The sequence below is a fragment of the Amphimedon queenslandica genome, unplaced genomic scaffold (genome assembly GCF_000090795.2).
Source record: "Amphimedon queenslandica unplaced genomic scaffold, v1.1 AMPQUscaffold_12985, whole genome shotgun sequence".
NCBI classification, from domain to species: Eukaryota; Metazoa; Porifera; class Demospongiae; order Haplosclerida; family Niphatidae; genus Amphimedon; species Amphimedon queenslandica.
Genome location: NW_003546779.1, coordinates 1 through 14,170, shown reverse-complemented (window position 1 = coordinate 14,170; position 14,170 = coordinate 1). Strand labels below are relative to the sequence as shown.

At 33.7% G+C, this 14,170-nt stretch overlaps 2 protein-coding genes across 2 annotated transcripts; one reads left to right on the top strand and one right to left on the bottom strand.

The window, feature by feature from the left end:
* Positions 1 to 3,899: 3,899 nt before the first annotated feature.
* LOC109585917 (uncharacterized) lies at positions 3,900 to 6,316 on the bottom strand. Its single transcript, XM_020002063.1, has 4 exons — positions 5,992 to 6,316; positions 5,303 to 5,394; positions 5,133 to 5,254; positions 3,900 to 4,864 (listed from the first exon to the last, which is right to left on the bottom strand). Exons 1-4 carry the CDS (start codon positions 6,040 to 6,042, stop codon positions 4,086 to 4,088), a joined length of 1,044 nt encoding a protein of 347 aa, XP_019857622.1. The 5' UTR covers positions 6,043 to 6,316; the 3' UTR covers positions 3,900 to 4,085.
* A 3,354-nt stretch (positions 6,317 to 9,670) lies between these two features.
* Positions 9,671 to 14,131, top strand: LOC100636504 (receptor-type tyrosine-protein phosphatase kappa-like). The gene is made up of 14 exons (XM_020002057.1): positions 9,671 to 9,921; positions 10,011 to 10,417; positions 11,133 to 11,290; positions 12,226 to 12,466; positions 12,517 to 12,540; positions 12,589 to 12,685; positions 12,739 to 12,800; positions 12,845 to 12,901; positions 12,943 to 13,133; positions 13,180 to 13,267; positions 13,315 to 13,397; positions 13,448 to 13,484; positions 13,532 to 13,752; positions 13,799 to 14,131. Exons 1-14 carry the CDS (start codon positions 9,671 to 9,673, stop codon positions 14,129 to 14,131), a joined length of 2,250 nt encoding a protein of 749 aa, XP_019857616.1.
* Positions 14,132 to 14,170: the final 39 nt, after the last annotated feature.

The following is a 14,170-nucleotide window of genomic DNA, read 5'->3' as shown; positions in this document are numbered from 1 at the left end:
TCAATTTTTAATCAAAAGCGTGGGCAATTTGACCTTTTGGCGCATGCTTCACACTGGAGTTGAACCAGATTCAACTCCAGCGTCAACGTAACGCCAGGACTAGAGTGAGATTATAAATCCGCCTTTAAAAACCACCATACATTCACTTGTTGCATGAAAGCTTGATAAACATACATGAACATAATATACTGTATGTGTATGGCATTTAGAGATAATTTAGAGATTTCTAGATTGAATGTACATGTATCTCTATATTAATGTTATAAAAGCATGCAGCCACTCTATGAAATATAAATGTACCAAACTACCAACATTTAGTAGGCTTGTGTTTTTCTCCTTGGTCATTCTACTGATTGGTATTGTCATTGTACTGACTTCATGATATTTCAATCTATCAATTGAAATAAATTAAATTTGTGCACAGCATAATATACTAAGAAGCATTAATATGACATCTCTATATGATGTTAATTCTCATTCAGGTGTAGTTGCTGTTCTGCATATACACCTGTTGTAAATCAATTTATTGGCTACTTGTTAATTCGAGACTCTCTATTCTAAGCAACCTTTTGGCAGCTCTTTAGTAATGTTATATGAAAAATAATGAGAATAAGTAGAAGTTTGTGATGGCCTTTGAGGGAGGATATGGTATATTGTATTATAAGTAAACTACACTTATAACATGCGTAACTTGGGTCAGCTGCTTACATTGTAACTCTTTTCTTACTGTATAAACTATCCACTGTGTCACAATGTATTTTAGAAAGAACAATAATCAATGATTATTCATATGATTATTCATAATGCATTGTCTTTAAAATCACTTGCATTGTATCTTTACTTAGTTTGCAGTTGGAATATTCTTTGGATGGATACAAGAAAAGGTTTTATTCTGTTGTGAGCTTGAGCTCTGGACCAAACTTCCTTTGTGGCTCTTGCAGTAGGTGTGGTTTTTGGCTTAAGTTACCTCATGGATTAGCAAAACAATTAGGGCATTTGTCACAAGAACTCACCTTTAGTAAGTACATGTTTCTACCATTAGTTGTGTTAAAAATGTATATTAAATGTTAGAAATTACTTTCTTTTTTGTATTTATAGCAATGAAAATTGACCAACTAAAAGTGATGGGCACTTTAATAATGACAAGAAGAAGGCAAAGATTAAGAAGTATGTTCATTATTATTTAATGTATATACTTGTGTAAAAAGCAGTTGTATCAATGTTTTTTGCGTATTGTATCTTAATTCTTGACTCTCACTCTATTTTGGCTTGTAGTATATGCACTTAAAAATTTAGCTAATCCTTCACCATAAATTTACATGTAAAATGACAGCCTAACTATAATAGTACCCACCTATACATGTGTGGCAAGGCCAATTATGTAAACTTAATGCTTTAATGTATTATCCAGTAAATAAAGAAACAAGTATATGTAGATGCATGAGGTAATTAAAGTGGCTCATGCATTATTGGGCAAAGATTGTAATTTAACTGTTGAAGTAGTTTGTTATCTGTGGCCATACATGTACATCATCAGGGTCTGGCAAAAAGTGTAGCCCTCAGTGTCTTGCATTTTTCTAGTGCTGTACTTTTCAAGTGATGCATAGTTATTATGATGTGAGGGTAGACAATTTTTTTGTAACACATTCGTCAATAATTATATCATGGAATATATATATAGTATTTGGATATTCTTGCTTGGACGCACTGATATTGTCTCATTCGATTTTTTCATGGCTTTATGTTAACAGTTTTAGCTGGTTCTAGTAAATTACTGTTTGGTTTTTACTTGATAGTCTTTTATAATGACTTTTATGAGGGAAGTCTGGGCCTTGTAGAGTAAAGGTGCGTTGCTTTTATTGCAGTCATTGTACTGTAATTATATTCATTAGTATTTCACCATTATTTCATAGATGTTTGTCATTGTTTACTATTCATTAATGACATTTCATGAGTCATGTTACCCTATAAAAGCCCTATTATGCTACATATATCATGTACAGTTCTGCTTTAAAGATTTTACTATCACCAGTGTAGGCTATTCAAGGTAAAGGAATCTTTCTCCTATACTCATGAAGCTGATTGAGGTGACTTCATTTTATGGATGATTAGCTGATGATTGTGCAAGGAGCTATAAGAGCACATGTGATGATCAGGTGATCAGGTGAGTACAAATATGACCTGGTGAGTGGTGACTTGTATTTGTATCATGTAGTGTGATGCTTATCAACTGATCTAGCTCTCTCTCTCTCTCTCTTTTTTCTGGAGCTAACAGTCATGAAAATATATGGTAGATGAAAATATATTGGAATGGTCTCCCTTCCTCTGTCTTTGCCCCTTCCATGTACATGATGCTCTTTAATGACTGTGCAAGATGCAATTGTGAGTTTTGTGTAACATTAGATTTATACATACATGTACATTGTATATATACTTGAAATTTGTTGGGAGATATGGCACACTACATTGTACACACTGTATAATGAAATTTTCATTGCACAGTACAAGTTTTACAGTATATTGCATAGTTACTGCATGAATTATGCAACATGTACTATTATTATTTATGTGTATGTACAATCTTACAAATTGCATAGTGTACAATCACATGATGACAATGTGTCATCATAATTTATTGCCATGTCAGCAGGTGTAGTAAACATTATCACTCATATGCTGTGTCATTGTATTAATACAATAATGTGTCTTATGGTCCATACGTGCTATATTTTGTATTGGTAAAGTTCAATAGCAAAGTACTGACTCAGAGTTACATGTATTCCCTCAAACTAGACTTGAGTAATCAATTGTTCATCTAGTAATGTCCAGTGCCATTGTCTTAGTGTCTCCTTTTCCTATAGAGTGTGAATAAGAAACATGTACATGTATTGATAATTAACTAATAATGAGTGAGAAAGATGTGCAATCAATGTATACTGTATGCATTCAAATTTTCGAGTGTTAAAATTTTGTGTTTTCAATGAAATGTGCTCAAAAGTTAATATTCGTGTGAGCTAATTTTTGTGTTCTGGCCATAGTCTACATACAATAGAATGGCATTATAGATGTGGTTTAAATTTTGTGGATTTAAGGTGAGCACAAAAATAACGAAATTTAATGCACCTTGAAAATTAAGACTCGTACAGTAGTATACACTTTATTGTAACACACAACATACTCTCTTACATGTATGCACAGTACTCACTTTATGCAATCCTTTGTTGCCGGTAATCCTCTCTTGTTTTAAGTGTCAGTCAATGCTTAGAATTCAGCACATGAGCTTGTGATGCATGTAATGTTAAAGATACAGTGAGGATTGAAGACCAGGAGTAGAAAGAGTACATTGTAGAGTCCACCAAATGAGTTTTATATCAGCCAACAGCTACTTTATTTGATACTATAGCCATCATAGTAGACCCTTTTATCTTGTAAGGAATATACTGTCTTAGCTTCTTTATTGCTATACTCTGTGATAGCTCCACAGACAACCTGGGGCTGGTTATGATAATAAAAGCCTTTCAGTAGACAACCAGTAACTGCCTTTGTTGATACATCAAATTGTTTTGTTTCTTCCCCTGAAGGTTTAAGATAACTAAGTTCATTCTTAGGGTCAGCTACAACAGCAGCAGGTGTTCCTTGAGGCAATACTTGTGATTGTACATGTACATGTACCTGCCCGTTAAATTGTTGTGGTTCTGCTAGCTTTGCCTCCTGGGCTTGACAGTGTTCTGGGATTCCTGGGGTAACTATGACGTGTCTTCTGTTGGGTCTTCCTCCTTCCTTTGAGTTGGGAGAAGACACAGTAAAGGTTTCATGAAGCTCAGTAACTAAGTTTTTGTGAGACATCTTGATGCTGATTCGGGTGTTATAATTATGCCACGCCCTTAAATTTTATTTTATTTTTCTGGTTTAGTAAAAATAAAAAACATATAGCAGCAGTATTACAATAAGTGCCTATGCATGTACAGTACATTATTAACTAAGAAAAAATATTAGTCTTAACTCCTAATTATTAATTCAGCTGTTCACTATACACATATTACACAAACTACACTACTTATAATCTACTACAGCAAGTCACACTTTTATTCATTATCTGAAGAAAGCTCAGATGAATCTTCTTCATGCTTAGAAAACGTTTCAGGAGGCACGACAAGTTCACTGTGATCATTATAAATTTGTTGCAGTGTTTCCCAATGAATGGATGGTAGAACCAAAGCAGCCATTCCTCCTTCCTGTTGGTAGACATTTGACTCAGTAGTAATCGGTTTATCCGATGGTGGGTCGCTATAATGAGACGGAGGCGGATCAGATATTGAAGTCTTAGGAGGTTTTGACGGAGTTACATGAAGGATTGGCATGACTAATTCATCACTGGTACCATGAGGAGGAATAGTGTGAATATTATTTACAACCCACTCCTGGCTAGTCTCAAAATATGCTTGTAAGTCTTGTAAAGATAAAGGAAACATATTGTCATCTTCAGTGCTCAAGATGCTTGCATTGATGTGCTCCGTCTCTTCTTTTTCATATCCTGAAAAATTCTTTAAGTTTTTGGTACGACTCTTTTTATCAAATCCTGATGTTCCTTTACTCTTTCGGGAATCATCAGTTACGTAATTTGGAGCTTGTTGTATAGGAGAAGGCCATTCTGTTTCAGGAAGAGGTAAGTCTTCTTCTTCACTGTCAATGCTAGTGCCTGTACTGCCGTCATCTTCAACCTGGAGCTCAGGTTTGCTGGAGTTAAACATAGAACGCACATAGGATGAGAGGAAAACAAAGACAGAATAAAGGAAGAGGTTTAGAGAGAAGGGCTTTTCTAAGTTCTGGTTTCCCTCAATTGAAATAGTAAGGTCTTCAGTATCTATAATAAAACAATACTAAGAACAAAAAGCAAAATGTGTACTATGTAGACTTGATTCAATGCACACATACATTGTACGTACATGATATGTACATGTACATGTTACACATGAAAATCCTTTAGTGTTCTGTACATGTACATTATGTGCGTCTAACTATGATACAAATTTTTTAAATTTATTGTCAATGTTTGCTGTTTTTATACAGAAGGCTAATGCTGTATGCATTGTGATTTGGTTATTTACTTAATGTTTTTGTTGAAATCTTACCTGTAGGTGTAAAAGTATATGTACATGTACATGTACTTTCAAGGTCCTGGCCTTCTAAACCATTTTGTTCATTACCATTTTGTTCGTTATCATTTTGGTCATCACAGGAGTAATAGTTGACACTAGATGTACAAGTACATGTAAATTTGCATAAATACAATTAAATATACCTGTTTGCATATACATGTTCGTGACCAGGGTTCTCAATTTGAACAGCCTCCTCTGCTGCTAATATCTTTTTCATTGTTTCCTTCAATATATCCTGTCAAGATAGAGTAATTAGTACATAATGAGAGATTTGGCTGTATTGAGAGAAAGAGAGTGCTTATGTGCATGTACTGTGAACCTGGATATAGTACTAAAGGGTGCCTTTTATTTCATGTGACTGGTGGCAGTATAGGAGGGTTGACTGGGTTGTGGGGCAGTGCAACACATGACTGGGACTGAGTTCATTTTAAATGTTATCAGTTAAGGCAACATGATCTCATACAGGGATTATAGGGCTTTGTACGAAAAATAAAAGTTATGTTTTACAAATTCATTATTTTTAATAATAGCAGTTAGTTATTATCACAAGTCAAGTGACCTTTTACATCAGGTCTCTAAGCTGTGGGTGTGTTTCTGGGTGTGAGAAAAGGAATTTGTGGAAGATGTTGTATACAAATTGTTCAAAGTGTGTTTATGTCTATATGAGGGGATGGTAATGTGTGTGTGAATGGAATGAGGCAGAGTGATAGTGTGTTTGTTTGGTCTACCAAGCAAACACACACCTGCCTAGCTTAATTCAAATGCACACACATACACTTTATGCACGTACTGTACATGGAGGGGGATATAGAGATGTATGTGTTAGACTCACCAGAAATAAGAACACGGCTGATATAAATTTAAAGGCAATTAAAGTCTCCATTATGATTACTCACTCGTTGTGCAGAGCAGAATGACGTGTCATATAATTGGTATCATATAATTGATGCGTGATGCAATAAAGTCAAAGGGCGTGGTCATTCTCATGAAGTTTATAGGCCCCTCCTTTGTAACATGCATATGCCATCAATCCTCCTTTGTATCCTGTATTATGGTTCTTCCTATACAGGATCCTCCTTGTAGGAGGAGATTTAAACCAGATATTATTTCAGCAAACAAAACTATCTGTTTTTTCAGCTGCTACATAATACAAGTTCTTAGATACGCTAAGAAAATGTTGTCGATGTGGTTCATTTTATCACACTTCAGTGCATTATATAATTTGCACAGCTCTATTATGTGCCAGATCATCCAATCATTATCCTTTCTGCTCTTTCTGCTCTCATGTACTATACATTACTATACGTTTGGTGATAATTAATGAACTAAGCATAAGATAGTCCATTAGTGCTAAAATTTGAATTTCAGTAATATTCTTTTGGAAGCCTTGGATAAAGGTACCATATAACCAAAAGGTTTTATGGTCAAAAACTTTTGTGTTGGGATGACATCACAAAATTAAGAACCAAGAAATTTTTACAAGTTAGTAAGAGGCGTGGGTGCTTCACTGATGATCCATGAAAATAAAAACCACGAATAGACTGGGAGCCACCAAACCACGAAAGTTTTTTGCCACAAACTTTCTGGCTATATGGTATTATTTGTAAAGGTATTACTTAGCATAGTATTAATTAGACACAGCACTTAATTTAAACCCAAATTGTAGTATAAATAATCTATGTGGTACATTTCATTTAAGCATTTAATATTTATAATTAATCATTAATGTAACTAAATTTATTCCTTGTTATATTTGCCATACATGTAATTCAATAATTTGTGCTACAACTTTTAGTCACAAAAATTGACATATTTTCTGACTTAATTACAAATGTATGTGTATGCATGTAGTTTATAATTTATGTGGGACATTTATTAATATTTTGTAATTTATCAAAAATTTTATATAATCCTGAGGTTTTTGTCCTTAATTGAACTTGACTATAAAGTGTAATAAGATGTTGTCTTAGTGCAAATCTGCTGTTGTTGCATGAATTATGATAGCCTTAGGATAAAGATTGTGGGGTGGATCATGGGAGGAAGAAATGCTTAGATTAAAAGGAAAAGGTGTGAACATTAAAATACAATTTTAATCAGGTTTAGAAAGATGCCAAGCAATTTTTGGTGGTAAGATAAATGCACCCTTAAACTGGATTTATTTTCATTTATTTATTCGTTGAGATTTTATTTTATTAAATTTAGTTGCATGCCCCAAAAGTGATATTATTTGCTACCTTTTTGGCCAAAATCCTTAAAACCCTACTATTAATAGAATACTTTGTTTTCAATTACTACTGTATTCCATGTCTGATGTGTAGTATTAGTTATATAAAGCATGACTGCATATATAAATGCCATAAATGTGGAACGTATTTCGGTGATTTTAATTCAACAGTATATGAAAAAAGTAAAATTTAAACTAATTAGTTTGTAAATAATAATGATGAACCTTAAAAATTAATTGTAAAATTAAATGCAGTAAAATACCGTATAGCTAGAAAATTTGGTAGAGTAAAATTTTGACAAATTTGGCAAATTGAAGTCTATTTGCCCAATTTTTGTTCTCCAATTTGATAGGACCTGTTCCATAGAAGCATGCACAGAATTAAAATTTTACCAAAATTTTAACCTCCAAACCTCTTTTAATGTCAATTCGCCAAATTTTAGCACTCCAAATTTTGGTATTCCACTTCTCCTAAAAGTATTATTACATACAGATAGTAGTCCTATCCTATGTACTGTAGTCACCTACATGTATTATATTATTTTATATCATTCACAGGTGTCCTTGTCTCTTTGTTGTCTTTGATGATCAGTTATTTGAGAAGCTTTCATTAAATTTTTTAAGCAGATTTCGTAAGATTCGTAGCTCCAGGACCATTTACGAGTTTCCTGATGAGACTGGAGGCAATAATGGTAGAGATGAAGTCAATTTTATCGTAAGTACCATAGTTAGTCTAATTGTAATAAGCTAAAATTAATATTAAGTCTACAAACGTTGTACATTTAATGATATTCATTGCTGTTTAGTATGCTCATGTACATGGTTATGACTTGTATGTTTGTGTTGCATATTTTTCTTGTTAATGATTAATGTGTGTGTTCTCATTGTAGTACACCATCACTCTTACTTATTCTATTCTGTAGGCCTATGCTATTACAATTGCTGATATGGAGCCTAATGAACGCAGTCCATTGCATTCTTCTGCTACTAGTAATACATGATTAACAATCATCTCTTCACTGCTAATGATCATTCATGAACTGCATCACAGGTTGCTATAATCATCTTTAAATTATTTTTCTGAACAATGGTACATTATAACTTTTTTTACTGATTTTTGTTATTAATTATTACTGAAAATTGATTTCAAATCAAATATTTTATACATTTTTGACTATGTGTCATCATCACCTTTTCAGGTGAGACCTGGCTTTAGACCTAAAAGTCATACACTGGTAAAGTACAAATCAGTCCGTACATGTATATGTGGTTTTGTTTAAGATAATAGTACTATTCTACTATTTATGTCCCAAAAAAAATTTTGTTTCAGAGCTACAAGAATTCTAATGAGTTGAGTCTTCAACCCAATCAGCATACATGTATACCTTAAAGGCTGTTGCTATTAAATTGAAAGCAACATGTTGCCTAGTGTATGATGGTTTTAATTGTAGGACCATTACTAAAGCATACACTCATTTGCTAATAATAACTGTACTAATGAGAGTCAACCATTACTTATGTTATCTTTCGTAAAGGGCTTCAATAAATAACTCCTTTTAAGCTGTTTTATATTTTGGTATCTGGTATGTATAAATTTCCTGCTATATTGTATTTTGTTCTAACTTTAAACTATTCGCAAATAACTCTGTTTGATGTTAATGATATGAATGGTGCTATGGAGACCACTACTTCAACAAAATACCGCAAGTGGCTTGAGTCTAATTAACCACTTGTCTTAACTATCTCTCCATGAATATGTTTAAAACAGATTAATTCTTCTCCAATGAGGTGCTTTTATCCATTATGTATCATGTATTTGTATGCTCTATTACAAAATCCATTACATTAGTAGTATTTTCATAGAAAATATTGACTACAATATGCACACTCCACTGCACCATGATAGAATGATACTGGATCCAAATCTATTACCATATCATTAGATGTTATGAGTTGAATTGTAATGATTGTACACACTGATGCACTGTGTATAATTATGTTTTAATTATTTACATGCTTATCTTTCTAAAATCTAATTGTTTTTATTTGTTTTTAATTGATTTAGTTTTCTTATATAAGACTCTTTTTAAGCATTATCAGTGGATGACCCTTTTTGATGGTAAACAGTAGTATTCTGCTCAGGTTGTTGACAAGATGATAGTGTCAGTACTGTATACTGTATTCTGGCTGAGTGTCAGTGAAGTTATTAGTCAATGTACACCTTCCTCAGGTCAGACACTAGATGTGTATAATAACAACTGTATAGGTTTTTATAGGTATCTACCTGATGCATGATGGAAACTGTTATACTAATAGATCATATTTTTTTGATCTTGACATTAAAGGAGCCAGTAACAGTATCCAGTGTGTGTTAGCTGGTACTACTACTCTGAATGGTGGAAAGTGGGTTACTAATAATGGATCACCAGTTGACTGTAGCACTGATCCTCTTCGTTGTAATGAAGTATCTTCACATAATGCTGCTGTCAGTCTTTACATAACTACTGGACAGAACATACAACCAACTGATGATGGCTGGTACAAGTGTTGTCTACCCACTAGTTGTTCAGATCCTAACAGTGACATCATCTTTGCTAATATATTCAGTGAGCCTTTTATTTTAATAGTCACTATGTTTATTCACTGTATATAGGATGGGTACAAATTAAAAATATTAGTGTTGATCTCCCTTCAAATATAACAGTTCTTCCTCAAACATACACACTACATGCTATTAGAATTGGTTATAGAATGCCTTATATTAAGTCAGCTAATTGGTACTATGAATCTGGTGGTACTAGTATTGAACTCTGCAGTGTCAAGAACAACGGGCATTATCGTTGTTCTTTTGGCGATGGAAAAGCAACAGACAAAAATAATGGAAAATGGGATTATGAGGTTACATTAAGTGTTCCTCGGAAAGGAGACACTACTAATGAAGAACTAAGTCCATGGAATAGCAATGGTGATCTTGAGTACAAGTTCTTTTTACATGTCGGTGATGTAATGAGAAATCAGTCAATTACAATCACTAGTAAGCTATTATTACTATACCATAATTATTGTAAAATGACACTTTTATTGCATAGTTCCAGTCACTGCTCCCACTTTTCTTACTGAGATCAGAAAGACAGCTACCACTATCACTGTCAGTTGGACTGCATTTAATTCATCTGATGCTGATGGATATGTAGTCAATGTCACTAGTGACACAGACACTGTGCAGGCAGTACAGGTGGAGGGAAGTAGTAATAATACAATCACACTGAATGGACTGAGAGGAGAAACAACTTACAGCATCACAGTCAGAGCCTATCAACAATTACTGGGACCTGCTAGTAAAACAATCAGTGTACATACCTTACCAGGTATTGATACTGCACCTTTTAATGTGCTTGTAACTTTGTTGATGTATTTCTAGTTATTAATTCAATCAATTGGACACTAGTCTCATCCATTACACAACTCAATAACACTCAATATTGTATTGATTGTCTCACCACTGCTGATATAAATCCTTCAACTGATGTTTACTGGTTAGTGAATGGAGTGATGAAGAGTAACTCAATGTATACATTGATTGATGTTCTAATGTACGACAACACACTACTGGTATATCCTGATCCACTGGGAATGTCAGTTAATGTTACCTGTACAGCAATGATTGGAGAAGTCAACTACAGTCAATCTGTGATATTATACGGTATTGTATTTTTAATCAATGGTAGATACCTTTGTCTCTTTTCTAGCTTCTAGTAGTCCTCCAAATAATGTGAGAGGGTTTATATTAAATGCTACTAGTATTAAAGTAAACTGGACCACTACATCAGAGACTAATGGATATGTGATTGAATATGCTACTGGAGGTGCAACCAGGAATGTAGTATCTACTAGAGAATATGAAATTGTACTAACAGATCTCTCACCAATGAGTACCTATATCATCAGTGTGTACTCATATATAGATCTTCCTTCAATTAATAGTCCAGTAGCAGTGTTAAGATTAGATGGTGAGTTATTATGAGAGATCGAGTGCTATTGATATCTGTTCTAGTTCCTAGTCCAGTAACTAGTCTCTCAGTATCTAATGTCTCAACCACTGGTATTACACTGAACTGGACTATTCCCAGTAGTGACAACTATGTAACATACTACACCATCTCCTATACTCCATCTTGTCCCCAGTTATCATCAGTGAACGAGATGGTCTCTGTTGCTCCTCATCAGTCCATTACAACATACAGTTATACATTAATAGGTCTGTACAGTGGTATGAACTATACCATCACAGTGAGAGCTGGTAATGTACTAGGAGGATCTGATCCTAGTTCAGTTGAAAAAGATACAATGCCAACAGGTTTGTACATTCTTGAAAGTTAATTATTATGTATTCTAGCCCCTACTGGTGTACCTAATTCTTTGTTTTTGCTACAACCATTTAATAATCTCACTTGGAATGAGGTCAATTGTTTTGAACAGAATGGTCTAATCACAGGCTATACAGTGATGATCAGTAACAGTAGTATCACATACAACCTCACCAGTACTGAGAGATATATCATATTGAATGATCTAGTATTTGGTACTGAGTATAACATCAGTGTAGCTGCTGTCAATTCTGTTGGAAGAGGTCCCTTCAGTGGTACTCTTGTAGTGGAAATTAAAGCAAGTATGTAATTAAATATAAGATTTATGTGAGAGGTTTATTTAGTACCTGGTCCAGTTGGTTCAGTATCCAGTATGATGGACACTACATGGGCTGTTATCTCATGGAGTGTACCTAGTTATATTCCATCAGACTATCCCATTATCACATATGAGATAGGATATCATATGTTACAGTCTGGTAACTGTTCAATGGTAGATGATGATGGTATTAATATTCAAGTGTTCAACCAATATAGTAACTTCAGTAATAGTACACTTACTACCATCACTGGTCTGTATAGTGAAACCTGCTATATTTTTAGTGTACGTGCATACACTGATAATGGATATGGATCATGGACATTTATTACTAATGAGACGCTAACCCTGCCAATAAAACCATCACTTACATTATCATCAACCTCATTGCAAACAAGTATAAATTTATAATTATGGTTACCTTTTTATTTTTGTTTTATAAAACAGTGACTACTACTATAATACCAGAAAGTAGGTTTTACATTATAAAGATATTTATATTACTAAAAATTACTACAGATACTTCAACTATTGTGACAGTTGGAGGCTCAGGAGTTGCTGTGTTTTTAATTGCCCTATTGTTGGTGATGATTGTTATCATCATCATTTTCATAAAGTACATTTCAGTGCTGTTATTCTAATGATGATTGTTAAAAATTGTTCTTTCAGAAGAAAGAAATCATTGAAAATTAGAAACTATCATGTCAGCATGGCTATGTCAGAAATACAAGGTGATAAAATTATCCATATACTGATATTATTCCATGCATTATAGATATTGTAACAGAAAATGATGAAAGTGATAGTTGTCAAATGGATAGACAAGGACCAAGTAGAGAGTATTTTTATTGATTATAACAATTATAGTTTTAGATTTATATGCAGCAATACAAGAAGTACCAATTCCATCAGTTTATGAACCAACATACACTGATGTAGAGACTGCTGTTCTCTCTGTCTCTAATTTTGATCCACAGATTCCTCTTTCTCTACCTATATCACTGGAGGATCTGAATATACATGTAACCAGTTGTCATAGCAATGGATTTGAAAGCCAATACACAGTAAATAATACATGCATGTACATATACATACTGATGATTATAATAGAGCCTCAAGAGTGAAGAAGAAAAGCCATGTATTGTTGGATACAGTGAGGAGAATAAGCCTTTCAACAGATTCAAAGACATCACAGTTTGTATGCAAACGTATAGTTAAAAGTAATGTGATTATTCTATTTATTAGATGATGATAACAGGATAATACTGGCTACTAATCCCAACTTGGATATGTGTCAAAGAGAATATATCAATGCTAACTATGTTGATGTAAGTTTAATATTTTTACTTAATTATCTTTATCTGTGTGATTGCTGTAGGGATACAGTAGCAGTAAGAAGTTTATAGCATCACAAGGTATATGAGAATCATTAGAATGTGATGTACATGTATACTATTCATAGGACCTATGAAGAAGACATTAGTTGATTTCTGGCGTCTTATCTGGCAGGAGAAGCCAGTGTCTATTGTAATGGTAACCAACCTGAAGGAAGGAACTAAGAACAAGTGTGAGCTGTACTGGCCTAACACTTTAATGGAGCATGAGGAATTTGGACCTTTCACTGTCTTGCTACAAAGTACACAAACTTTTCCTGACTTTATCATTCGCCAACTTTGTGTCACAGTAAGTAAAATAATTGATATCTTATTCAATTTATGCAACAATACAGATACAAGATGTATTTAATGATAGTCATACACTGACTCAGTATCATTTAACCTCATGGCCTGATCATGGAGTACCTGATCATGCTACACCATTGATGTCTCTTCACAAACAAGTTATGGCTACTTGGTCTCCCTCTAAAGGTCCCATTCTGGTCCACTGTAGTGCTGGTGTAGGTCGCACTGGTACATTTATTGCTTTAGATATAGCTCTGGAACAAGCTAAAAGAGAGCGAGTAGTAGATATTGCTGGTATTGTTAATAGACTTAGACAACAGAGAATGAAAATGGTTCAAACACTTGTAAGAATAAAGTGTATATCTAATACATTATTGTAACATTTTCTAGGATCAATATGTATTTCTTCATGATGCTGT

Bases quoted from the DNA above. Each gene is read 5' to 3' on its own strand.
- LOC109585917 (XM_020002063.1), bottom strand. From the start codon at position 6,042: ATGGAGACTTTAATTGCCTTTAAATTTATATCAGCCGTGTTCTTATTT. The intron at 5,395-5,991 runs GTGAGTCTAACA...CTATCTTGACAG, and splicing joins CAGCCGTGTTCTTATTTCTG to GATATATTGAAGGAAACAAT. The intron at 5,255-5,302 runs GTATATTTAATT...TTGTACATCTAG, and splicing joins GAACATGTATATGCAAACAG to TGTCAACTATTACTCCTGTG.
- LOC100636504 (XM_020002057.1), top strand. From the start codon at position 9,671: ATGCATGATGGAAACTGTTATACTAATAGATCATATTTTTTTGATCTT. The intron at 12,801-12,844 runs GTGATAAAATTA...CATGCATTATAG, and splicing joins GGCTATGTCAGAAATACAAG to ATATTGTAACAGAAAATGAT. The intron at 13,485-13,531 runs GTATATGAGAAT...TACTATTCATAG, and splicing joins GAAGTTTATAGCATCACAAG to GACCTATGAAGAAGACATTA.